This window comes from Malaclemys terrapin, chromosome 4, assembly GCF_027887155.1.
Source record: "Malaclemys terrapin pileata isolate rMalTer1 chromosome 4, rMalTer1.hap1, whole genome shotgun sequence".
Classification (NCBI taxonomy): Eukaryota; Metazoa; Chordata; order Testudines; family Emydidae; genus Malaclemys; species Malaclemys terrapin.
The window spans coordinates 4,934,456-4,958,191 of NC_071508.1; the positions used below are offsets into that span (position 1 = coordinate 4,934,456).

Sequence of the window (23,736 nt, forward strand, 5' to 3'; positions counted from 1 at the left end):
TCCTCCCTGCTCAGGGCTCTGGGAGGCCCTGCACAGCTCTGCTCCTGCAGGCTCTTCCTGCTGGAGTCTCTTCCATCCCAGGAGAGAGGGTTTGTCTATACTGCCCACTAAATCTGAGGCTACAGGCCCGTGGACTCTGTTTCCAAGCCCATGTGTGAGCATCCACACTGCATTGTGAACAGACTCTCGTGGGGCACAAAGGCACTAGTGTGTCTCTACTTCTCTCCTGTGGGTGGAAGGTTAACACACAGCCCTTTTTATTCAGTTTCTCTCTGCTGTAACCCAGGCACTCAGACATTCAAGTCCCAGAACAACCTTGGGGTTATAAATTTGCTCAGCAAACTCAGTTACTATGTGAGCAGAGGGTAAATTAGGAGGCAGGGCCTATTTGGGCTGAACTCACACATAGGGCTCAAGGCCACCTGGGTTCAATCACTGTCTGAGTGGGAAGTAGGGTCTAATGGTTAGAGCACCAGTGGCTGGGAGCCAGGACTCCTGGGTTCTGTCCCCTGCTCTAGGAGGGGAGTTTAGTGGGTTCGAGGGGGCGCTGGGAGTCAGGACTCCTGGGTTCCATTCTCAGATGTGGCTAGGGAGTGGTCCCTAAGGCAGTAGTGGCTAGTGACCAGGACTCCTGGGTTCTATTCTTGGCTGCGGTGGGGAGTGAGGTCTAGCGGGTTAGAGCAGCATGTGGGGGTGGGGAGCCAGGACTCCTGGGTTCCCCTCCCAGGTGGGGGCGGGCAGTGCGGTGAGGCGCTGGCTGCTGGAGGGGTCTCTCTCCACTCCCAATCCACTCGGTCTGCGGCTGCTCCCCCGGCCAATGGCAGCTGGGCTGAAGGGGGGGTGGCCTGTGCCAGCCAATCACTATGGAGATTCTCCCGGGTTTCTCCCCCTCTCCCCGCATCCTCTCCCCCCATAACGTTGTCTCCGTTCCTGAGTCCCTCCCCTAGTGCCCTCCCCGCGGGGACCGCAGCGCGGGGCGAGCTGGAGCCGGGGGCGCACCCTAGGGCGGGGAGCCCAGCTGGGGAGCCCGCCCCCGCCCCCGCGGTGAGTGGGTGGCGGTGCTGGGAGGAGGGGGGTACAGGAAGCAGTCAGCACCAGCCCCAACTTCCTCCGGAGTCCCTGGGAGGGGGAGCCCCCCAGAGCGAGCGGGGTAACGTGGCGTGGGGGTGGGGGCTGGCAGCAGCACGTGTGGGGGATGGGCGGGGAACAGCTGATTGCTGGGGGCAGGGCTCCGGAGGGTGGGGATGGGCCCGGATGGGGCGGCTCCAGGGCTGTTGGGGGACAGAGGTGGGAACCGTCCGGGGCTCAGTGGGAAGGCGGGTCCCTGCCGTGGGGGGAGAGGGGCTGCTGCGTGGGGAGGGGGGGTTAGACACCTTGGCTCTCTTGGAGGGGTGGGGATCAGGACTCCTGGGTTCTACCCCTGGCTCTTGGAGTGGGGTCTGGTACTTGGTGCATGCAGCTGTTTTTGACCGTGTATTTTCCTCTCCCAAAGCCGCCCTTGGCCCCGTCTCCAGACCCGATGGAGGAGGAGGAAGACGAGATGGAGGAGCAGGAGGGGAGCTCTCAGTCTGAGGGACTCAGACTGGTGATCTCCATGGATGGGGATTCAGTGAGTGACTGGTGGGCAGGACTGTGTCCTTGGGATTCCCATTCTGCTCTCTGGGAAAGTGTCTGTGCTGACTTGCCTCCAGCAGGCCCCATGCGGGAAGCTGAGGCAGCAAGGCTGGGCTGTGGGAGGAATGGTAGCTGGCTGACTGGCCCCAGGGACTACTCCAGGGTGAAGAACAGGGGTGACTGATTGGGTCCAAGATGTGGGTCAAGGGCGGAGTTATGGGGTTGGGGGGTGGGTGGCCAGGTCTAGAGGGAAGGGGCCTGGCTGGTTGGGCCGAGACCTACCCTAACCTTGTTCCCACCTTTTGTACATATACTGGCAGGGCTGGTTGAATACATGCAATGGATCCTGGGCCCTGCCACATCCAGAAGGGATTTGGTGTGGGTCTAGAGTGGGAGCTTGTCTTGCTGAGTCCCCCTTCTCCTCTGATGCTCCCCCTTTAGTCACAGTCCCCTTCTCCACCAAAGTGGGACTCTCCCGTTCCTCTGGCCGGGCAGCCCGAGCTGCAGCCGGAGGAAGAGGAACCAGAGGACGAGGAGGATGACCAGGAGTTCCAGGTGCAGACGTTGAGGATCCCAGCAGATGGGGACTCAGTGAGTAACTAACAGGCTGATAAGTGCCCCCTCCCCCCATGTGATGCTAGGGGGCGCTGTGCTGTGGGGCAGGGGGTGAGCTGACCCCAGGGCACTGCTAAAGGGTGCTGTGCAGCAGGCAGGGGGGCTCAGTAGGGGGTGCTCTCCCCTCACATTCAGTGCTGACCCCAATGTCCCCATATGCCGCTAGGGGGTGCTGTGCTGCATGGAGCAGGGTGGGGTAGCTCAGTGGGTGGTACTCTTACCTTCTCCCCAGAGACAAGGTTTTATATAGATGCGTGGAACAATCCACACCCATTGTGCTTTGTACATCCTCCTGTGGTTTCAGCTAGATCAGGGGTTCTCAAACTGGGGGTCGGGACCCCTCAGGGGGTTGTGAGATTATTACATGGGGATCGTGAGCTGTCAACCTCCACCCCAAACCCTGCTTGCCTCTAGCATTTATAATGGTGTTAAATATATTTAAAAGTGTGTTTAATTTACTGGGGGGTCACACTCAGAGGTGGGCTGTGTGAAAGGGGTCGCTAATAAAAAAAGTTTGAGACCCACTGAGCTAGATACACTTCCTGTGTTAAACTGCTCAGTGACTGATAACCAGCCTCTGTGTCGTAATCCAGAGGTGGCTGCATCACAGCACCAGGTGAGGGACCCCTGTATAAACAGACCCTGTGCCCCACCCCAGAGGTGGCTGCATCGCAGTGCCAGGCAAGGGACCCCTATATAAACAGCCCCTCCATGCTGCCCCAGAGCAAGTAAAGCTCTTGGGCCTGTGAAAAGATTGGGGTGAATGTTAACCTGGAAATAGCTAAGCGGTTTCTGTACTGGGGGGAAAACGCCCCAAGATCAAGGCAAAGTACTGCAGTGTATTAAAGGGGAACTAGCAGAGCTCAGATGGCTTACCCCATGGGGTAAGGGGTCTGGGAGTCAAGACTCCTGGGTTCTATCCCTGGTTCTGGGAGGGCAGTGGGGTCTAGTGGGTTAGAGCAGAGGGGACTGGAAGTCAGGACTCCTGGGTTCTGTCCCCAGCACTAGAACCTTAAGTAATTCATTCTCCTCATCTTGTGCCTCAGTTTCACCCTTAGGGCTAAACACTTATCTGCCTGTCAGTGAGAGGAGTCCCAGCCTCTCCCCCAGCCCCGCCCTGTCTGGGACCAGGAAGCGGGGGTTTGAACTGTGCCTGGTGGCTGGATCAGGTTGTGCTGAGGGACCAGGCTGGGGTGACCCTCCCACGCTATTTAACAATCTCCCCACTTGCCTTTCCCTTAGCTGGACTCTGCCGCTTTCCCAGAGGAGCTGTCGGAGGAGGAGGAGGGAGATGAGGAGGAAGAGGAGCTGGTAATCAGAAGGGTGAAGGCAGAGGAGGAAGAGGACCGAGAGTTTGAGGTACAGAAGCTGAGGGTTTCCATGAATGGAAGTTCAGTGAGTGGGGCTGACTGGGGGGCTGGGTCGATGCAGAGGGGAGGTTCACTGGACTGAATTTGGGGGCAGGATGTCTATCGGCCAAGGGGTCACGAGGCCAACCCGGGGGGTGAGAGGGGAGGGGTGCTGGGCTGGCTGGGCCCATCTAGGAGAGGGATGGTTGGCCAAGGGGCCAATGTGAGGGGAGACAGGGGGCAAGGCTGGCTGGGCCAATGTGGGGCAGCAGTTCCCTTGCTCTAACTCTGCCCCCCAGCTGGAGTCGGAGGCACGCCAGGGCTCGCTGCCCACAGAGGAGCCAGTGGTGGATTCGGAAGTGCGGGTGGAGACCAAACTCGAGGGGCAGAAGCTGAGGATCCCAGTGGAGGGGAATTCAGTGAGTAACCATGGAGGGTGGGGCGGGCCACAGCTCCTCCCTCACCACCTGAGCCCCTGTGAGGGACCATGGCGAAGGGATTGGATGTGGGTGGGGGCTGGTGCCTTAGAGATTGTTTGCTCAGCTGTTGAGGAGTGAGGGGTTAAATTGGGGCTCCCTGGGTCAGGGCGGGGCTGGACGGGGAGGGGGAATCCTGTGGTTACAGGGATGGGGGAATTCTGGGGATCCCCTTATCAAGATAATCCCTCTTAGTGGCACTAGCTTACCCCCAACCAGCCACTGTAAATGAGGGGCAGAATGTTGGGGGGCGGGGGGGACCGAGGGTTCCAGGGGCGGAATGTTGGGGGGGGACCGAGGGTTCCAGGGGCGGAATGTTGGATTGCAGTTAGTGAGAGAGAAAAGGAGAATTAGGAGAATGGGGGAGGGCCGGGGTGGGGCAGCAGTGCCAGGAGAAGGTTCATTGTCTCTGACTCTCTCCTTGAGGAGTGCTATCCCTGGCTCTGGAAAGGCGGTGGGGGTGGGGGCTGGGAGTCAGGATGCCTGGGTTCTATCCCCAGCTCTGGGATGGGGGTAGGAGACAGGGGCTCTATTCTTAGCTCCATGGAATTGAATTAATGCCTTGGTGCCTCTCCCCCACAGCCCGTCCTACAACTGATGGCGTCCCCGGGGGGTGGGGGCAGAGCGAGGGCACCGATGCCGGAGCGCTCCAACACCTGCGTGGAGTGCGGCAAGAGCTTCAGCCGTCGCTCCAATCTGGTGAAGCACCAGATCATCCACACCGGCGAGAAGCCCTTCTCCTGTGGGGAGTGTGGACGCAGCTTCACCCAGAGCTCTGCCCTTACCAAGCACCAGCGCACCCACACCGGGGAGCGCCCCTATGTCTGCGGGGAGTGCGGCAAGGCCTTCACCGCCAGCTCCAACCTGCTGCAGCACCAGCGTTTCCACACAGGGGAGCGCCCCTATGTCTGCGGCGAGTGCGGCAAGGCTTTCAGCCAGAGCTCCAATTACAATCTGCACCGGCGCACGCACACTGGCGTCACCCCCTACCAGTGCGGCGTCTGCGGCAAGCGCTTCACGGGCAGCTCCTGCCTGGCTCGCCACCGGCGCACCCACACCGGCGAAAAGCCCTACCAGTGCTCCGAGTGCGGCAAGCGCTTTTCTGGCAGCTCCACCCTGGTCAACCACCGGCGCACCCACACCGGCGAAAAGCCCTATGGCTGTGCGGAGTGTGGCAAGGCCTTCACCCACCATTCCAACTTGGTGGACCACTGGCGTGTCCACACCGGCGAGAAGCCCTACATCTGCGCTGAGTGTGGCAAGAGCTTCCGGCTCAGCTCCCACATCATCCGGCACCGGCGCACCCATGCCAACGCCGGCACTGCCAATGCCAATGGGGCTGACCGCCTGTACATCTGCAGCCAGTGTGGCAAGGGCTTCCAGGTCGGACCCAGCCACCTGCAGCAGCAATCCCACCAGGAAGAGGGACCCTATAGCTGTACTGAGTGTGGCAATAGCTGCTGGACGTAGAGGGGCGGAGCCTGTTGCAGGGGCGGGGCTTGGCACATCCCTTCCTCTGCCCCCCCTCCGCTCCAGGCACTTTGTGGTTGTGGGATCAGTTCCTGTGGGGGGGCGGGGCTTGGAACACAGCTTGTGGTCCTGCCCATTGCTCCAGGAACCCCGTATGCCGCTAGCTGCCATGCCCCCAGTTCCAGGGTCCACCTGCAGGATCAGCTCCCATGGGGGGGGCCTGGTTCCCACAGGGGGGTGGAGCTCTGCCAGCAGCAGTAGAAGGACCTTCAGAGCCTTATGTGGCAGTGGTGACCGATGCAGAAAGGAGGCAGGGTCCTGCCTTGTAGAAGGAAGATGGAACCTATGGGGGGCGGAGCCCAGCCCCTCTCCCCTGTGGCAGGGAGCCCCCTGCCTCCCAGGCTCCCTCGTTTCTGTAGCATTGCTCCTGCTAGGGTGAGGCCACAGAGCCATGGAGGGAATTGTGGGGGGTGAGCGGCTGAGTTGTAAGGTGGGGTCCCCCGTTGTCCATCTTCCCATCTGTACTGGAAGGAGCAGACTTGGAGAGTGGGGAGCTGAATGATGGGGGTGAGGAGTGGGTTGGGGCTAGTGGAGGAGGGAAATAAGGGTGCCTCAAATCAGGGTGGGGGGGGAGAACAGAGCCCTCTCCCTTCTGTGCCCAGCCTGCACTCCGGTGGGGCTTATGCCACTGTGGCTGAGAATCAGTGGAAGGGGTTGACTAGGAGGCAGGGACCTCAGATCTGCTGGCGAGCAGGTGCTGGGGACTTCAACCCTGTTTCCCTGCCCTCGTGCTGTGGGCTGAGCGCAGAGGGGTTGATATTTTAGGGGAATCAATATCCAGGGGGTGACCCACCTGGGATCTGATTCCCCTGCACTGGGGGTCACAAGGGAGCCCAGAAATTGATGCCCGATGGATTTCTCTGCAGGATGATTTCCCCCAAGGCGGGTCTATGGCTGGCGAGCAGAGGAGGGAATGGAGGGATGATGTTGCCCATAGGGCAGCGTGGGTATGATGCTGCCCCCTGGCTGGCCCCTCGTGGAATCATGGTGCTGTGCGGAGAACAGGCTGTACTTCTCTTGTTTGAGTGGGCAAAAAAATCATAGCCAGACCCCACTTTGTCTGAGTCGTCTCTGCAGCGCTGAGCCCGGGGAATGCCCTCTGCGCTGGAGCGGGGGCAGAGTGCCCCAGGATCGGCCCTCTCCCCCTCCACCCACCAGGCATCATTAACCCCTGCAGGCCCCATCCCAGGTGTCAGCTGGAGGTTGCTGGTTCTGGACCTTGCTCTCTGCTCCTTCCCCTCTCCTGGGATCCGGGTTGGGGGGGTGAGGCTGCTGTGAACTGGAGGGGCTGCTTCCCAACAGGCTGCAAAGACAAGCTTTCACACAGGGAGGGGCAGCCCAGCTCCACGGCCTGGCTCCTCTCTCTGTCGCACACACAGCTGCTGGTTCATGAGCCCGGTGCCAGCCAGGGAATGTCCCCTCCTGGGCCCAGTGCAGCCAAAGAGGATTCCTGGAGCCCAGCTAGTCCTGCCCGGTTCCCAGCAGGTACCTGGCCACGCTCTAGTTCTGGGCTGCGTGATCAGTGTTGCCCCCTAGAGGATAAACCCTCTTCCTCCCCCCACCCTGCACTTGCCCATCTCCATCCCCAGAGCGTTCACTGCAGGGAACAGTAGCAGCCCCCTCGGGCCTGTGTCTAAAGGAGTTGAGGTAGTAAGCAGAGAGAATCAATCCTTAGTCCAGCCACAGACCTGAAGGGAAAATCTGGGGCTGGAGGAATCTAATAGAGCTTCCACTTACCTTGTTGTTAGGTATATTACAGTGGCAGCTGAAGGTCTGCCTCTTTGTGCTGGGAGCTGTACAGTATGCAGGCCAGGTGCTGCATGGGCCCAGAGAGCTCCCAGCCTAGACAAAGGGTGGGGAAACTGAGGCACAAAGAGGGAAGTGACTTACCCAAGGTCACACAGCAGATGAGTGGTAGAGCTGAGGATAGAACCCAGGAGTCCTGACTCCCAGCTCCCCTGCCTCCACAACCCATTGGGTCAAACTCAGCTCTTTCTGGGGTGGTAGAAGACTGAGGATAGTTGGGGCGAGAAAGCCCTTGTGCGGTAAAAGGGGATAACAGAGAAGTGGGAACTAAGCTTGATACAATCTTGTGAAACTCAGATTGCCTGGGTTTCTGCCAGTAGAGGGCTTCCTAGGGCAGGGTCTTCCTGTGTTGGTTGTACAGCTGGCACACTTGGGTCCTGGTACTTGATCTGGGCGAGCAGGCACTGCCCCAATACAGATAATCAATAGTAATTAACAAGATGGCTGGGATATGAATCATGACAGATTCATACTGGCCTCACATACAATCTCTGTGTCACACACACACATCGGGAGTAAGGAACCTGCCTATTCCTGGCAGTTCCAAACTCTTGGGAAAAATTGGTTTTGGGTTGAACCAAACCCAAAATGTTTTGATGTTTTCAGCAAATCAAAAAGTTAGGGGGGGTGGAAAAAACATTTTGGGTCAATTTGTTTTAATTTTAAGCATTTTAAAGCATTCTTGATTTTATTTTAAAAGTAGAATTAAAGGAAACTTTGAAACAAAAAGTCATTTTGAACCAACAACTTGAAACATTTTAAAAATTTCCCCAAAAGTTTACTTTTTTTCTACCCAACCCATTGAGCGAAACTGACGTGAAATGTTTCGGAGTTGCTGCATTGGCATATTTCTCTTGGAAGAAAAGTTGTGGGTGAGGAAAAACTTCTCCCAGTTCTGCACATATACACACACAATATGACACATTCAGAAAGTTAGAAGGAATGGATGAATCCATGGGCAATCACTGGTTGCAGATGTTCCTTGCCTGTTCCTGGATTTTCAGACACACCCATATTGTGATAGCTATGCCCCCTGTTGGCTACCGTCAGAATTGCCCTGCACTGGTTGGTGGGGGATAGGAACGTGAGGGAATTAAAGTCTTATTTCCTGCTGCGATGACCTTCCATGGGGGTCCGGTGCCTGGGGTCTGGGACAGGCTGTGTTGCAGTCTTATTCGTACTCTACTCTGGGTGCTGGGGTTTGAAAGGAAAATGGCCTGCTATTCTCCTTTCATGCACATGGGCTCGGTGCAGTGTGTGGCATGAATGAGCGCCCCGATCTCACTCGGGGTCTGTCCAGCACCTGGCGCAACAGGGGCCCTGATTCCGGCTAAAGGATTTGAGTTACTGGGTAGAACCAATCCTTCATCGAGATGCATCTCCAAAGACACAGCAAAAGAAGGAAGAGCAGTGAAAGCGTTTGAAATGGAAGGTGTGAAGTCAGGCTTTCATTTTAACAACACGACTGGCAAAGGTCAGTCCAAAGAAAAAAGCCCTTGGCTGAGCTGGTGTCAAACCTGGCAATAACTGTCCGCGGGGGGGGGGGGGGGGGAAGAGAAGTTAGTGGCGATGGTCTGGAGCCGGCACTGAAGTCCAAGCCCGTGTCCTAAGAAAACAGAACAAACCCAGGAGGGAAGACGAGAAAATGCAGTGCAGCATCTGTCTCTAGTGTTGATTCTCACGTGCAACCTCCCTGCTGGAGAAACACGGACCCAGCCCAGGGTCTGAGCAGTCACTCTGAAACCTGGCAAACTCACATCAGCATTGGGCTGTTGAGGGGTTGTGTTTCCGCTTCCTTTCTGGTCACAGGCTTACAGTGGTGCTGCAAATTATACAGCCTTGGATATAGCCTGCTAGACCCCACTCCTCTCCCAGAGTCAGGGGTAGAATCATAGAAGATTAGGGTTGGAAGAGACCTCAGGAGGTATCTAGTCCAACCCCCTGCTCAAAGCAGGACCAATCCCCAACTAAATCATCCCAGCCAGGGCTTTGTCAAGCCGGGCCTTAAAAACCTCTAAGGAAGGAGATTCCACCACCTCCCTAGGGAACCCATTCCAGTGCTTCACCAACCTCCCAGTGGAATAGTGTTTCCTAATACCCAACCTATACCTCCCCCACTGCAACTTGAGACCATTGCTCCTTGTTCTGTCATCTGCCACCACTGAGAACAGTCTAGAACCATCCTCTTTGGAACCCCCCCTTTCAGGTAGTTGAAAGCAGCTGTCAAATCCCCCCTCACTCTTCTCTTCTGCAGACTAAACAATCCCAGTTCCCTCAGCCTCTCTTCATAAGTCATGTGCTCCAGCCCCCTAATCATTTTTGTTGTCCTCTGCTGGACTCGCTCCAATTTGTCCACATCCCTTCTGTAGTGGGGGGCCCAAAACTGGATGCAATAGAAGGGACTCCCAGCCCCCCACCCCTCCTTTAACCCACTGGAGTTAGGACTCTATCCCCAGCTTGGGGAGGGGAATCTAGTGGGTGGGGGAAGGGGGGGGCTCGGCCGCAGGACTCCTGGGTTCTCTCCCTGGCTCTGGAGGGAGTGGGGCTATGGGTTTGGTGGGGGCTCCTGGGCTCTCAGGGGTGGGAGGGGCTCCAGTGGGCTAAGGTGAGGCTGGCATTGCCCCGCCCACCCCAATTTGGAGCTCAGGAAAGGTGAGCTGGCTCCGGGGCCAGAGCCAATGAGCGTGGGCGGGGTGGCGGGGACTGTGCATTTGATGGACATGCAGCTGCTCCAGTGGCAGCAGTCCTGTCCCGCCTTGAGTGGCAGGTGGCAAGGCCACTCCCAGACCCCATAGCCCTGCTGCGCCCGGAGCCAGGCACTTCCTGTGCTCGGCCCCCTCCCGGGGAGGTGAGTGAGCCCCGCTCCCGGACAGGGGCCGCCCGGGCCCCGGCTGAGCGATGCCACCCTCAGGGTGGGGCACCCATTGTCCAAAGAGCCCGACTCCTGGGTTCTCTCCCCGGCCCTGGGAGGCGAGCGGGGGTTGGGGGGTTAGAGCTGGGCGCCAGGACTCCTGGGTTCTCTCCCCGGCCCTGGGAGGCGAGCGGGGGTTGGGGGGTTAGAGCTGGGCGCCAGGACTCCTGGGTTCTCTCCCCGGCCCTGGGAGGCGAGTGGGGCTTGGGGAGTTAGAGCTGGGCGCCAGGACTCCTGGGTTCTCTCCCCGGCTCTGGGAGGCGAGCGGGGGTTGGGGGGTTAGAGCTGGGAGCCAGGACTCCTGGGTTCTCTCCCCGGCTCTGGGAAAGGGAGGGGGGGCTGGTGGGTTAGAGCAGGGGGGGCTGGGAGCCAGGACTCCTGGGTTCTCTCCCCGGCGAGGGGAGCGGGGGCTGGGGGGCCAGGAGCCAGGACTCCTGGGTTCTCTCCCCGGCTCTGGGAGGGGAGCGGGGGCTGGGGGGTTAGAGCTGAGGGGAGCCAGGACTCCTGGGTTCTCTCCCCGGCCCTGGGAGGCGAGCGGGGGTTGGGGGGGTTAGAGCTGGGAGCCAGGACTCCTGGGTTCTCTCCCCGGCCCTGGGAGGCGAGCGGGGCTTGGGGAGTTAGAGCTGGGCGCCAGGACTCCTGGGTTCTCTCCCCGGCTCTGGGAGGCGAGCGGGGGTTGGGGGGTTAGAGCTGGGAGCCAGGACTCCTGGGTTCTCTCCCCGGCTCTGGGAAAGGGAGGGGGGGCTGGTGGGTTAGAGCAGGGGGGGCTGGGAGCCAGGACTCCTGGGTTCTCTCCCCGGCGAGGGGAGCGGGGGCTGGGGGGCCAGGAGCCAGGACTCCTGGGTTCTCTCCCCGGCTCTGGGAGGGGAGCGGGGGCTGGGGGGTTAGAGCTGGGAGCCAGGACTCCTGGGTTCTATTCCCAGTTCTGGGAGGGGAGTAGGGGCTGGGGGGCTAAAGTGGGGAGGGAGGCGGTGGGGGTTGGATCTGGGAGTCAAGAGTCCTGGATTCATTAAGTGGGTAGAAATTCCTAGGAGATCAAGAAATAGCCACCAACCTTGGGGTCACTTGCGCTCGGTCTGTCTCTCTCCCCACAACACTGGAGCTGGGGGGGGGCTGGGAGAGGCTGTTCCTGTGTGTCACATTCCTTCTGTGGCTCTAATTTCTCTCCCCTCTCCACAGAGGTGATCATCCCCTGGGCTGATCTCATCCCCCCTTGGACGTGCCCCCCCCCATACAGATGGTGCTGCAGGGGGTCCATTGCTGATGCCAGGCGATCCCCAGGGAGACACGGCTGTGCTCTGGCTCAGAGACGGGCTATGGCTACCCAGGTGGCTCCCCCAGCCGCTCTCAGGCTCCAGTTCCAGCCCCCACCGGGATGTGGCCTGGTTCCCAAAGAGGAAGTGGAGGAGCCGGATGCCCACGGACCCGTCGACATGGAGATGCATCGTCTGCGCTTCAGGGGGTTCCGCTACCAGGAGGCTGAGGGGCCCCGGCAGGCGTACGACCACCTCTGCCTCCTCTCCCGGGCGTGGCTGAGGCCGGAGCAGCGCTCCAAGGAGCAGATGCTGGAGCTGCTGGTGCTGGAGCAGTTCCTGAGCATCCTGCCCCAGGAGATCCAGAGCTGGGTAGGGGGGTGTCACCCCCAGACCGGGGAGCAGGCCGTGGCTCTGGCGGAGGGTTTCCAGTTAGCCAAGGAAGAGCCCGGAATATGGCCACAGCAGGAGGTAATTTACGGATGTGAAATCATTAGGGAGTGGGACACGGGGCCTTTCCCCTCTAGGGGGCGCCAGCTCCAATCCACCCATGAGGCGGGGGGGACTGGTTGGCTGAAGGGGGTCTGGGAATGGGACACGGGACCTTTCCTCTGTTAGTAGAGCTACTGGGAAAAATATTTTGTGGAGATGATTTTTCTGATGGAAAATGCCCATTTTGCCCAACCAAAGTTGTCCCTGGGGAAAAATTTCAGTTTTGTGGGAAAATTCTTTTCTGATGGGAAAAATCTCAGTGTAGGCTCCTCACCCCCCTGCCCACAAGTCTCTCTCAGTCACTTTCTGCCAATGAAATTGACAACTTTCTGGGAGGGCTGCATGGGTGAAAGCGCCCTCTCCCCACACACCTCGCTCTGGGACCAGAGAGGAAGAGAATCCTGGAGCGAAGGGGGAGGCAGAGAGTCATAGCTGTCGTCTTCTCCAGCCCTGGAGCTGTGGGCAGAGGCTGTGAAGTGGTCTGTCTGGCGGCTGGGAAGCTGAAAAACTTCCTGTCAGTTCTCCCTGAATAGACTTTTCTGTTAAAAACCCCTCCCCAGAAAAAAGCTGCTTTAAAAAAAAAAAATTAACCCCAATTGGGGGTAAAAAGTCAAAAAACCGCAACCTTTTCGGCAGGCAAGGATTTCCCTTGTCTGGCTAGCTCTGTTCGCTGATGGGGAGTGAGGGGTATGTGGCTGCCAGCACTAATGGGGGCGCCTTTGTTGTTCCAGGAGCCGGGGACGTGGGAGAAGGAGGCTGCGTGTTCCTCCGTGGCAGAGCAGACAGTGCTGGCCCCAGAACATGGCAAGATCTGCAGGCAGATTAAGGAGGAGGAGGAAGAGACTCTGATCTCGCCAGGTGAGGAGCTGCTTCCCCTCTGGGATTAGGAGTTGGGGGACTCTAATGCACCTGGGGCTTTGGCTCTGGGCTCTTTCTGGGGGATCAGCCCCTGGAGCCCACAGACCCTGCAGCACAGAGATTGTCGCCCCTACAATACAGCTCCTGCTGGGAAGCGTGAGTGTTGCCGATCTTGCGCCAGCCACACGATTCCTACCCCTTTGCTTTCTCCAGAGCAGAATTTCCATTTCCCAGCTGGACCTGACACCCCTGATGGGAAACCATGACATTGGCTGTGACGGTGCCCGGTTCTTGGGGCACTGAGGACTGGGAGTCGCTTTGCTGCCCCCTGCCTCCAGTTTGAGGGATTCTTGCCCGTGGTGACTGGGGATTAACTCCTGTCAGCCACTCAAGTACTCCCCTCCAGGCTATGCCAGCCCTGTCACTGCCTTGCAGGTTAACAAGAGGTGCACCCCAGTCCCTTTGGGTTGTTCTCCTGCGATATCCAATCCCTGACACTGGCTACTCACAGAAATCCCAGACCCTCTGCCCCAAAGGAGCAGGGTACCCCACGTTACTAGTTTTACCTTATCTTGCTGCTCCTCTAAAGTCACCCAGTACTTGTGAGTGCTTCTAATAAAACAAAACTAGGATTATTTAAGAAAGGGTAAAGATTGAACTAGAAATGAGAGAGTGGGATAGAAACAGCTGGATACAACACAAAACAAAATCAGAAAACGTGACCCTGGGTGTGCACTTGTGGGTGCCCCTCTCCCCCTGTTAAGTCTGTTGCAGAGCTGACTTATTTCACAAGAATCAGGATCCAAATGTTCATGAAAACACGCCTGCTCCACAAGAGGTTTCCTCAGTGAATGGATTCAGGGGACCTCTCCCTCCTCTGTGTTATGCTGAAACAGTCTTCCGTTTCTGTTCATAGACAGGGTGAACCCCTGTCATGTTGTAATGTTCCTTTGTTTACCTTCGGGTGCTTTTGATTGTTTGCAGTTGCTTCTGGTGGGTTTTCCATGGATGGTCTTAGGCCTGGTCTACACTAGAAAATTAGGTCAGCTTAACAATGTCAGAGAGGGATGTGAAAAATCCACACCCCTGAACAGCAGTTCAGCTGACCTAAATCCCTGTGTAGCCAGCAATAAGTTGACAAAAGAATTCTTCCATTGATCCAGCTACCATCTGGAGAACCTCTCCCATGGTGCAGGGAGTGTCTACACTGAAGCGCAGCTATACCGCTGCAGCATTTGAAATGTAGACAAGACCTCCGTGTTGCACAAGGCTAAACAATTGAGCCTTGAATTGGCTAGACAGGGCAGGGTGGCAACACCCTCTTGCCTGAACGGGTCATCCCGGAGACTTGTCCCCTGGTGACTAATTTCTATTCAAAGTCCTATAGTGTCATGTCAATAGAAATATATTATTTCGTAAATATTACCTGCATGTACATCTCACAATGATTATGATACGTTACAAGCTTTCTGTAGATACCTTACACGTTACCCTTTATGGACGATTACCATGCCAGGCAATGCCTTTGGTATAGTGAGTTTGACGGGTCTGAGGTGAGATTTGTTTGCAAAGAACAGGGGATTCTTTGCCAAGGGGTCAGTGTGTCACACTGGCTCAGAGACCGTCCAGGAGTGAAGGGAACAGCTGGGATCCCAGCAAAGCTGCCGGGAGCCCCCCAGGTCTGTCTCGTCTCACTCAGTGTCATCCCCAGCAGGTGCCCTGTCCTCACGGCAGGTATCACTCCTGGCTCCCACCCTGGCAGGAGCCCTCCCCTCCCCCAGCCTTTCTCTGAGGGCTCAGCTGGGCCGTTGGGGCAGCCCTGTCCCCTCCTCTCCCCTCTGGGAAAGGGTGTGAGGGGATTCATTTCCTACCCATCAGTTTTTCTGCTCAGCAACAAACCCCTTTGCTGCCCCCTCTCTTCCCCACACAGGGAACAAGCCCCAACTGGATTCTCTCTCTCCTCTCTCTCCCAGCAGGTGCCAGCACAGAGGAGGGGAATCCCCAGCAGGAGGGGTCTGTGGAAGCAAAGACACATGGGATGTCCCGGAGTGCCAAGCAGGGAGATGCTGGTGGGGCGGGACAGCAGCAGGGAGACCCCCTGGGTAATGGACTGAACTCATCCACTGAGCACGAAATGAGTTTCTCTGGCCTCGAGAGGAGACTCGATCGGTCCGACTGCAGGGGCGAGAACCAGGGCGGGGCGTGCCGGCCACAGGGGGACCCCCCAGCTAAGACTCCCAAGGCCAGGCGCCCCAACGCCTGCGCCGTGTGCGGCAAAACCTTCAGCAACAGCTCCAATCTGAAGAAGCACCAGACCACCCACACCGGGGAGAAGCCCCACGGATGCCCCCAGTGTGGCAAGCGCTTCAGCCACAGCTCCAACCTGCGAAAGCACGAGCGCACCCACACCGGCGAGCGCCCCTTCCGCTGCCCAGAGTGCGGCAAGAGCTTCCGCGAGAGCTCCAAGCTGCTCCGCCACCAGAACACCCACGGCCGCGAGCGCCCCTTCCGCTGCGCCGAGTGCGGCAAGGCCTTCGGCGATGTGGCCCGGTGTCTGCGGCACCAGGCCCGGCACACGGCACGGGCCTACGCCTGTGGGGAGTGTGGCAAGAGCTTCCGCCAGAGCTCCACCCTGCTGCTGCACCAGCGTGTCCACACTGGAGAGAAGCCCTTCACATGCCCCGACTGCGGCAAGAGCTTCAGCGTCAACGCCAACCTGGCGCAGCACCGGCGCACCCACACCGGCGAGCGCCCCTTCCCCTGCGCCCAGTGTGGGAAGCGCTTCACCCAGAAAGCCACCCTGGTCAAGCATCAGCGCACCCACCGGCGCGGCGAGGGGGCTGGTGACGCTGCAGGGCCCAGGCTGGTGCAGCACCGGCGGTTCCTCCCGGAGCAGGGCCCTTCACCTGGCCAGATGTGGGCAATGCTGCGGCTGCAGCTGGGCGCCCGCTCGCCTGCCCCGGGGCCACAGTGGAGGACTGGGGACGTGCCTATGGGCTGAGAAAGGAGGGGGATGTTGGCATGGGGCGGGAACATAGGTTCCTATGGAGAGACCCCTTAGCCTGCCAGGAGAGAGCATTACAGGACTTCAGGGGAGCCACCGTCCCTGAGAGAAATGTCAAGGCCTCTGGGGGAGGCTGTGTGTGGGAGAGCGACAGTGATCTTTGCCAGGGAGACGCTCGCCTGAGAGATACCGGGGAGAGGCTGCAGGCTCCGTTTCTCTTTTATTGGTATTATTTGTACTATGGTGGCACTTAGAGACTCAAGGCTGGAGGACGGGCTGCCTCAGGGGGCAGGGAATGGGACATGGGGCCTTTCCCCTCTAGGGGGCACCAGCTTTGAGCTAGCCACAGGATGGAGGGACTGGCTGGCTCAGAGGTTGGAGAATGGGACATGGGGCCTGTCCCCCTGGTCACTTCAAATGTCCTTGGTTTTCTTCACAAATGTTAGAGACCTTCCATGCCCACCTAGCCCCCCAGAGACCAGTTCCTTAATCGCCTTTATGGCTGGACAGACGGACACTTCCATGCAGGAGGGGAGAGTCTATTTCCTTCTCCCCAGTGGCGCCTCTAGCACCCGGCTCCTCTCTTTGCAACGCATGGAGCTCGCTGGTAGCCCGGGACGTCCCATCCTGGCTCCCAAGCAGCTGGAGAAGCTCCCTAGGGTCTCGCCTCCATCTTGGCTCTCTGCTTTCTCAGTGAGTGATCAGGGTCTATTGTCTGGATGCAATAAAGAAACTGCCCCAACTCTGTGTCCTTTGTGTTGCCTCCGGGGTTTGCCCCCCTCACCTCCCCACTGTTCTGTGCTCGCCCGACCTCATTCCTTGAGAACATCCTAGCATGGGGGTGCAGGATTTCCAAGGGGGGCACTGGGAGAGGGAGGGAGGTTCCCTCATTGGGAACTGGGGGTGCAGAATCCACCTGTCTTCCTGCAGCTGGGGGTGAGTCTGGGTTTCCCAGCTGGTTGCACTAGATCCTCCACTGGCCCAAATGCTGCTCCCCATTTCCCCATGTAAACACTGGATCTCCCTGTACCCAAGACTAGACCCCTGTAGGGGCTGGGCCATACAGGAGTCTGCTGCTGTCCCCGACCTAATTGCCCCCCTTTAGCTCAGGCATTAGAGCAATGGTTTTCACACGGTGGGTCACAGAATGTCAGGCAGTGGGTCGCGGCGGCTCTGGTCAGCACCGCCGACTGGGCCATTAAAAGCCCCGTCAGTGGTGTTGCCCGGCTAAGGCAGGCTAGTCCCTATCTGTTCTGACACCGTGCTGTGCCCCAGAAGGGGCCAGCAGCAAATCCGTCTCCTAAGTCGGGGGGCCCCACAGGGCTCTGCATGCTGCCCCCACCCCCAAGTACTGGCTCTACTCCCATTGGCTGGTTCTGAGCCAACGGGAGCTGGGGGGGGGTGGCGGTGTCTGCAGGCAGGAGCTGCATGGAGCCGCTTGTACACCTCCACCTGAGAGCTGGACCTGCTGCTGGCCGCTTCCAGGGCGCAGTGCGGTCTGCGGTGCCAGGACAGGCAGGAAGCCTGCCTTAGCACCGCTGCTGACCGGGAGCTGCCAGAGGTAAGCCCATGCCCCAACCCCCTGCCCCAAACCTGGAGCCCCCTCCTGCACCCAACCCCCTCATCCCTGGCTCCACCCCAGAGCCTGCACCCCCAGCCCAGAGCCTTGACCCCCTCCTTTACCCCAACCTCCTGTCCCAGCCCTGAGCCCCTCCTACACCGCACCTCTCACCCCTGATCCCCAGCTCCATTGGGGCATGGGAATCAACAATTTTCTTCAATGGGGTTGCCAGAAAAAAAGTTTGAAAATCACTGCACTAGAACAATGGTTCCCAACCGGCAGCCCAATCAGCACACAGCTGCGGCCCATGTGACATTCTCAGGGCCATATGGGTCTTATATAGATTGTGTGGATGTGGCCCACGTGACACCTAGAGAGCTGCATATGATAAATCAGTTGAGAATCACTGTGCTAGAGGCCAGTGTCGTCAGACCCACCCCCAGTCCGATCCTCACATGAGATTCATCCAGAGCCTTTTGCTCTTTCTGTCTCTTTCCAGGCAAACCTTTGTCTCCCTTGAGTTTTTAACACACCCTGCCCCATCCTGGCCTGGGAAGGCGCTGGATGGGAGGGGTAGGCAATGGTTTCCCTGTACAAATTTGCTCATGTGCCCTGACCAGCCTGCGCTCTGACAGGGAGGACAAGGACTGGACAGGCCAAGGGAGAGGTCTCCAGCATCCCCCTCCGATATGAAGGGGAAAGATCCAGTACTCCACCCCCCAGGCTAGCCACTCCGCTGCCCTGGGGGCTGTAGGACAGTGATTCTCAACCAGGGATACGCAGAGGGCTTCCAGGGGGTACAGCAACTCATCTAGATATTTTCCTAGTTTTACAACATAAAAAAGCACTAGGGAAGTCAGTACAAACTAAAATTTCATACAGGCAACGGCTTGTTTATATTGCTCTATATGCTGAAATGTAAGTACAATATTTATATCCCAATTGATTTATTTTAGAATTATATGGGAAAAATGAGGAAGTCCACAATTGTTCAGTAAGGGGAATTAGCTCAAATGGTAGAGCGCTCGCTTAGCATGCGAGAGGTAGCGGGATCGATGCCTGCATTCTCCAGGAGGTTTTTTTTTGGGGGGGGGGGGGGGGATAGGTTTGAGCATTGGCCTGCTAAACCCAGGGTGAGGTCAGTCTTTGAGGGGGCCATTTAAGGATCTGGGGCAAAAATAATCTGTCAGGGACAGTACTTGGTCCTGCTGGGAAGGCAGGGGAGCAGACTCAATGATTTTTCAAGGTCCCTGCCAGTTCTATGAGATGGGTAGATCTCCATTAAAAAAAAACAAACAACCTAGTGTGGCTGGGAGACTTTTGTATTTTTATGTCTGATGTTGTAAGCAAGTCGTTTTTAAGGGAGGTGAAACTTGGGGGTACGCCAGACAAACCAGACTCCTGAAAGGGGTCCAGTCATCTGGAAAGGCTGAGAGCTGCTCCTGTATCATAGAAGATCAGGGTTGGAAGGGACCTCAGGAGGTATCTAGTCCCACCCCCAAGCACCAGATTACTAATATAGCATGCAGGAGGTAACGAACAGCCCACAATGGGAATGGGCAGCTGAAACTCCTCCACCAGCCCACCTAGCCCGAAGCGCTCGCTGGAACTAAGTCCCAAACTGGGTCAGTGCCGGAGTCGAACCTGTGACCTCAGGATCCAACAGCCTGAGTATCCAGCGTAGGGTTGCCAACCCTTCAGGATTGACCTGGAGTCTCCAGGATGTAAAGATTAATCTTTAATGAAAGATTATGTCATGTGAGGAAATATCCAGGAATACATGCAACCAAAACTGGCAACCTGGGCCAGTCCCGGGCCCAAGCTAAGTGATGGGCTGCAACAGTGACCTCGTCAGCCACTGGGGGGCGCCACAGAGCCACGCTGGAGTAACATGGGGCACAAATCCGGGTAACCCCTGGAGCGCCCCCAAAGACCCGTCACCCGAAAGGGACCTTTCTCTCCCCGCTGCGTTATGGAGGCTGGCGGTAGGCAACGGGGGACGGGCGGCCCCTCTGGCTGTGGAAGGGAGCGACATTGACCAGCCGGCGCTGAAAAATGCAGCCACCTCTGGGGCGCGGTGCAGGGGCGCTCGGATCTAGCGGGTTAAAACCATAGAGCTGCGAGCCGGGGGGAAGGGGTGGAGGCAGCGAAGGGAGCGACTTCCTGCTGCAAAAGCCACTGGCTGCGGAGCTGCTCGGCAGCTGCGGGGCTGAGCGCCCCGGGCAGGCACGTGGGTCCCCAGGCACCGGATCCGGGTTTGTGAAGCGCCCCCCGCCGGCCTGGCCCCCCTCCAGGCGCAGGGGAGACCCAGAGTCCCAGCCAGAGGCGGCCCCGGGGATTGAGAGAAACAGCAACAGAGGCAGCAAATCGCTGTCTGGAGCAAGCAACCACGGCAAGGAGGCTGGGCTAGCAGGGGCTGTGTGTGGGGGAGCCCAGGGCTGGGATATCAGGGGCTGTGGGTCGGGATTATGGGGCACCGGCAGGGCTGGGGGGGTGAACCCAGGGCTGGGCTGGCAGGGGCTGTGGGTTGGGATTATGGGGCACCGGCAGGGCTGGGGGGTGGAGGAGCCCAGGGTTGGCAGAGCAGGAGCTGTGCGTTGGGATTAAGGGTCATTGGCAGGGCTGTAATGGGGGCAGTGTGCAACCAGCCTGCTGTATTCATGGCTAACCCCAGTCTGCCGGCTTCTGAGAGCCCGGTCTCTCCAGCCAGCCGGGCCTCTGGGATGGGCAGGGGGCTGAATATTTCTTCATGGCGCTTGGCTATTTGTGCCTCTCGACAAAGACCCTTCTCCCCAGTTCTTGGTCCTGGCTCCGTGGTGACTGGTGTCTTTGGGTGTTTCCAGGGCCCGAGATCTGATGGCGCAGCCGGGCAGCCCATCCCAGGGTGAGATGGAGCCAAATCCCCCCCGGGCAGCAGAGAACCAGTCGCCTGCTGAGCACCCAGAGGATCCCGAAGCACAGCAGGAAACGGGTAACCAGTGGGGGCTGGGCAGTGCATGCACCAGATGGCAGGACCGGGACGCCAGAGCTCGGACGGCAGGTCTCTGGGCTGACGCTCTCACCCGTAGAGCCTGAGCTAAGCTTCGCTGGCTGGCGGGTGGCAGCCGGTTCCTTTCTGGGGTGGAGGGGCGCAGTGAGCTGCTCAGGGTTACGCTGGGCCATTGGGGCAGACCTGGCTCCTCCTCTCCCCTCTGGGGAAGGGTTTGGAGGGATTTCGCTGCCTGCCCAGCTGGTTTTTCGCTCCCTTTGCTGCCTGTTCTCTCTCCAGCGCAGGGAATGAGCCCCAGCTGGATTCTCTCTCTCTCCCAGCAGGTACCGGGACGGAGGAGGAAATTCCTCTGTGGGAAGGGCCTGCAGGAGCAGAGCCGCACGGGCCATCCCGGAGCCCCAAGGGGGGGGAAGCTGGTGAATTGGGACGGCAGAGGCGGGCGAAGCGGGATGGTGAAGTGGCCCCGCCAGGCCGTGCTTCCCGCGAGGGGCCCATCATCTGTGGGGACTGCGGGAAGAGCTTCGCCAAGGACTCAGAGTTCGTCAAGCACGAACGCACCCACACGGGGGAGCGACCCTACCAGTGCCCCGACTGTGGGAAGGGCTTCACCAACAGCTCCAACCTCCTGCGCCACCAGCGCATCCACAGCGGCGCCAAGCCGTACCCCTGCGCCGAGTGCGGGAAGAGCTTCCGCCACAAGGAGCACCTGACCCGCCACGGCCGCGTCCACGCCACGGAAAAGCCCCACGTCTGCACCCACTGCGGGGAGGCCTACAGCACCCGCACCAACCTGCTGCGGCACCAGAGCAGCCACACGGGAGAGCTGCCCTACAAGTGCCCCGAGTGCGGCCGGCGCTTCGGGGAGGCGGCGGCGCTGGCGGGCCACACGGTGATCCACAGCGGGAAGCCCCACATCTGCCCCGAGTGCGGGAAGGGCTTCCGGCGCGGCTCGTCGCTGCGGGAGCACCAGCGGGTCCACACCGGGGAGCGGCCCTACGGCTGCCCGCAGTGCGGGAAGGGCTTCAGCCAGCGCTCCTCCCTGGTGCTGCACCGGCGCACCCACACCGGCGAGCGCCCCTACGTCTGCGGCGACTGCGGGCGCAGCTTCAGCGTGAGCTCTGCCCTCATCACCCACCAGCGGCTGCACACCGGGGAGCGCCCTTTCCCGTGCCCGGAGTGCCAGAAGCGCTTCAGCGACCGCAAGGCCCTCAAGCGGCACCAGCGGGTCCACACTGGGGAGCGGCCCTACCGCTGCACCGACTGCGGCAAAGGCTTCAGCCAGAGCTCGGCGCTGGCCACTCACCAGCGCATCCACACCGGGGAGACCCCGTACGGCTGCGGGGCCTGTGGCAAGCGCTTCGGAGACCTCTCGGCCCTCAAGCGGCATGAGCGCATCCACACCGGGGAGCGGCCCTACCGCTGCGGCCAGTGCGGGAAAGCATTCAAGCACAGCTCGGCCCTGGCCCAGCACGGCCGTACCCACACCGGAGAGAAACCCTACGTCTGCTCCCAGTGCGGCAAAGCCTTCTCTCAGGGCTCCACCCTCATCCAGCACCAGCGGGTGCACACCGGCGAGCGCCCCTACCCTTGCCCCCAGTGCGGGCGAAGCTTCTCCCAGGGCTCTGCCCTCACCCAGCACCAGCGCACCCACACCAAGGAGAGCGACCCGCTGATGGGACCCGGTGGGGCCCGGATCTACCGGGACCCTTTCGTCCAGCTGCGGGATGAGGATGACGAGGAGGATGGGGTGGGGGAGGTTCTGGTGCTGCCTCCAGGGACGTGGGACGCGGAGCTGGACGTGCAGATCAAAGAGGAGCTGGAGTGATGGAGGCCGGTGGGAGCAGGGTGTTGCCGCCCGCCATCAACTGATTCAACGTGGCTGGATTTGGGTGTCACGGGAAGTAGTTGTCTCTGCATTGGAGCTGGGGGCAAAGTGCCCGGGGTGGGGGCGTCTCCCCCTTCACCATCCTCCACTCAGCAGGGATTATTAACCCCCGTAGGCCCAACCCGTTCCAGGAGGACCTGTCCCGTCACTACATGGATCTCGCCCTCTCTGTGCCTTGATCTCTGCTCCTTCCCCTCTCCTGGGGCTGGCGAGGAGTGGGGGTGGCTGGGAGCTTTAGGGGCTGCTCCCCACAAGGCCAGAGAGATGGATGCTCCCAGGTGAAGGGCAGCCCCTCTCCTTCCCGGTGCCATTAGCCCCCCCTGAGCTAGTTCCCAAGGGCTGATGTGTATGTTCCCAAGACTCCCAGCCCTGTCTGTCGTGATGGGCACAAGGACGTTTTTTATCCATTGTCTGTTTCTACTTCTGTCTGAAAATAATAAACCCACAATACCTCCCTCACTCACGGTCCGTGGCGGCTCTGCAGGGGCAGCAGCTGGGTTATGCTGTTGACATGCAAAAGGGCTGCAGATGAGAGTGGTTAGATCAGTGAGGTGGTGGGGCTTGGTGTGTATTTAGTGAGCTGGGTACTGGATCAGGAGTCAGGACTCCTGGGCTCTATCCCTGGCTCTGGGAGGGGAGGGAGTTTGAGTTGGGGGAGGGGCCAAAGCAGGCAGTTAGGACTCCTGGGTTCTAAGCTCTGGTGCTCACTTGCTGTGGGATCAGAGGAAAGTCACACCCCCCCCCACTCCCATGCCTTGGTTTCCCCATCTATATGGCCTGGATGATGCTAATTAGCTCTGTTGTATAGCAGAGGGATCTAGGGCTGAATGATGCTCTGTAAGAGCCAGGAGCTGTTACTCTTAGTAGCACCTCCAGGCCTCAGTCAGGGAGCAGGACCCCGGGGTGCTGGCTGCTGCCCACACATCTCACACAGATTCAGTGCCAGGGCTGAGACTTGAGTCCATCCCCGTTGTGCGGTTTTCCCCTATGGATTACCCTGGAACCTTTGGGTCTCAACATTCCACCCCCAGCCACCACAGAACCCTCAGGCCCCCAGCATTCTGCCCCTAGCTGCCACGGAACCCTCGGACCCCCAACATTCCACTCTGAGTGCCATTTTCAACCACCATGGAACCTTTCATCCCTGCCACCCCCATCCTGCTGCTGCAGCCGGGTTGGTGCTACCGAGCTCACTGCAAAGCCCTGTCTCCTATGCCTGTGCTCTGCCTGTTGCCACCCAAGACCAACAATGGGGAGGGGTCCCTGGCAGCAGCCATTTCACTATCTATTGGGCCTTTTCTCCTCGAACTGGGGAGGGAATTTGGAACAGGAAGGGGAGGGGCATCCATAAACAAGGAACTCCTCAGGAAGCGGCGAGAGGCCGGCACTGTGT

General features: G+C 59.1%; 1 protein-coding gene across 1 annotated transcript; it reads left to right on the forward strand.

The window, feature by feature from the left end:
• The first annotated feature begins 1,238 nt into the window (after positions 1-1,238).
• Positions 1,239-22,868, forward strand: LOC128835580 (zinc finger protein 850-like). Its single transcript, XM_054025126.1, has 13 exons — positions 1,239-1,287; positions 1,493-1,609; positions 2,056-2,205; positions 3,472-3,588; positions 3,878-3,997; positions 4,637-5,520; positions 10,186-10,238; positions 11,481-12,025; positions 12,778-12,904; positions 14,878-15,890; positions 19,402-19,454; positions 20,313-20,440; positions 20,779-22,868. Exons 1-13 carry the CDS (start codon positions 1,255-1,257, stop codon positions 22,281-22,283), a joined length of 4,845 nt encoding a protein of 1,614 aa, XP_053881101.1. The 5' UTR covers positions 1,239-1,254; the 3' UTR covers positions 22,284-22,868.
• Positions 22,869-23,736: the final 868 nt, after the last annotated feature.